Source organism: Bison bison, unplaced genomic scaffold, assembly GCF_000754665.1.
Source record: "Bison bison bison isolate TAMUID 2011002044 unplaced genomic scaffold, Bison_UMD1.0 scf7180017864475, whole genome shotgun sequence".
NCBI classification, from domain to species: Eukaryota; Metazoa; Chordata; class Mammalia; order Artiodactyla; family Bovidae; genus Bison; species Bison bison.
In genome coordinates this window covers 2,192,903-2,193,166 of record NW_011495036.1, presented here as the reverse complement: position 1 = coordinate 2,193,166, position 264 = coordinate 2,192,903, and the positions used below count along the sequence as shown (strand labels likewise).

The 264-nt window shown below is 70.8% G+C and overlaps 1 protein-coding gene across 1 annotated transcript in view; it reads left to right on the top strand.

Moving 5' to 3' along the window:
• The first annotated feature begins 103 nt into the window (after positions 1–103).
• The window catches only part of GBX2 (gastrulation brain homeobox 2), a 4,294-nt gene continuing 4,133 nt past the window's right edge, over positions 104–264 (top strand). The window contains exon 1 of the mRNA XM_010862066.1: positions 104–262. Coding sequence (XP_010860368.1) covers positions 104–262 — 159 coding nt within the window. The remainder of the gene's footprint in view (positions 263–264) is intronic.

Genomic DNA, 264 nt, shown 5'->3' with positions numbered 1-264 from the left:
TGCTCGTGACTCCAAGCTGCGCTCCGGGCGGCCCAGGGGGCTTCCCGGCGGCGGCGCGGCGCGGGGACGTTTCGCCTCTCGCGGGCCTCTCCCGAGCGCGTCTATGAGCGCAGCGTTCCCGCCGTCGCTGATGATGATGCAGCGCCCGCTGGGGAGTAGCACCGCCTTCAGCATAGACTCGCTGATCGGCAGCCCGCCGCAGCCCAGCCCCGGCCATTTCGTCTACACCGGCTACCCCATGTTCATGCCCTACCGGCCGGTGGT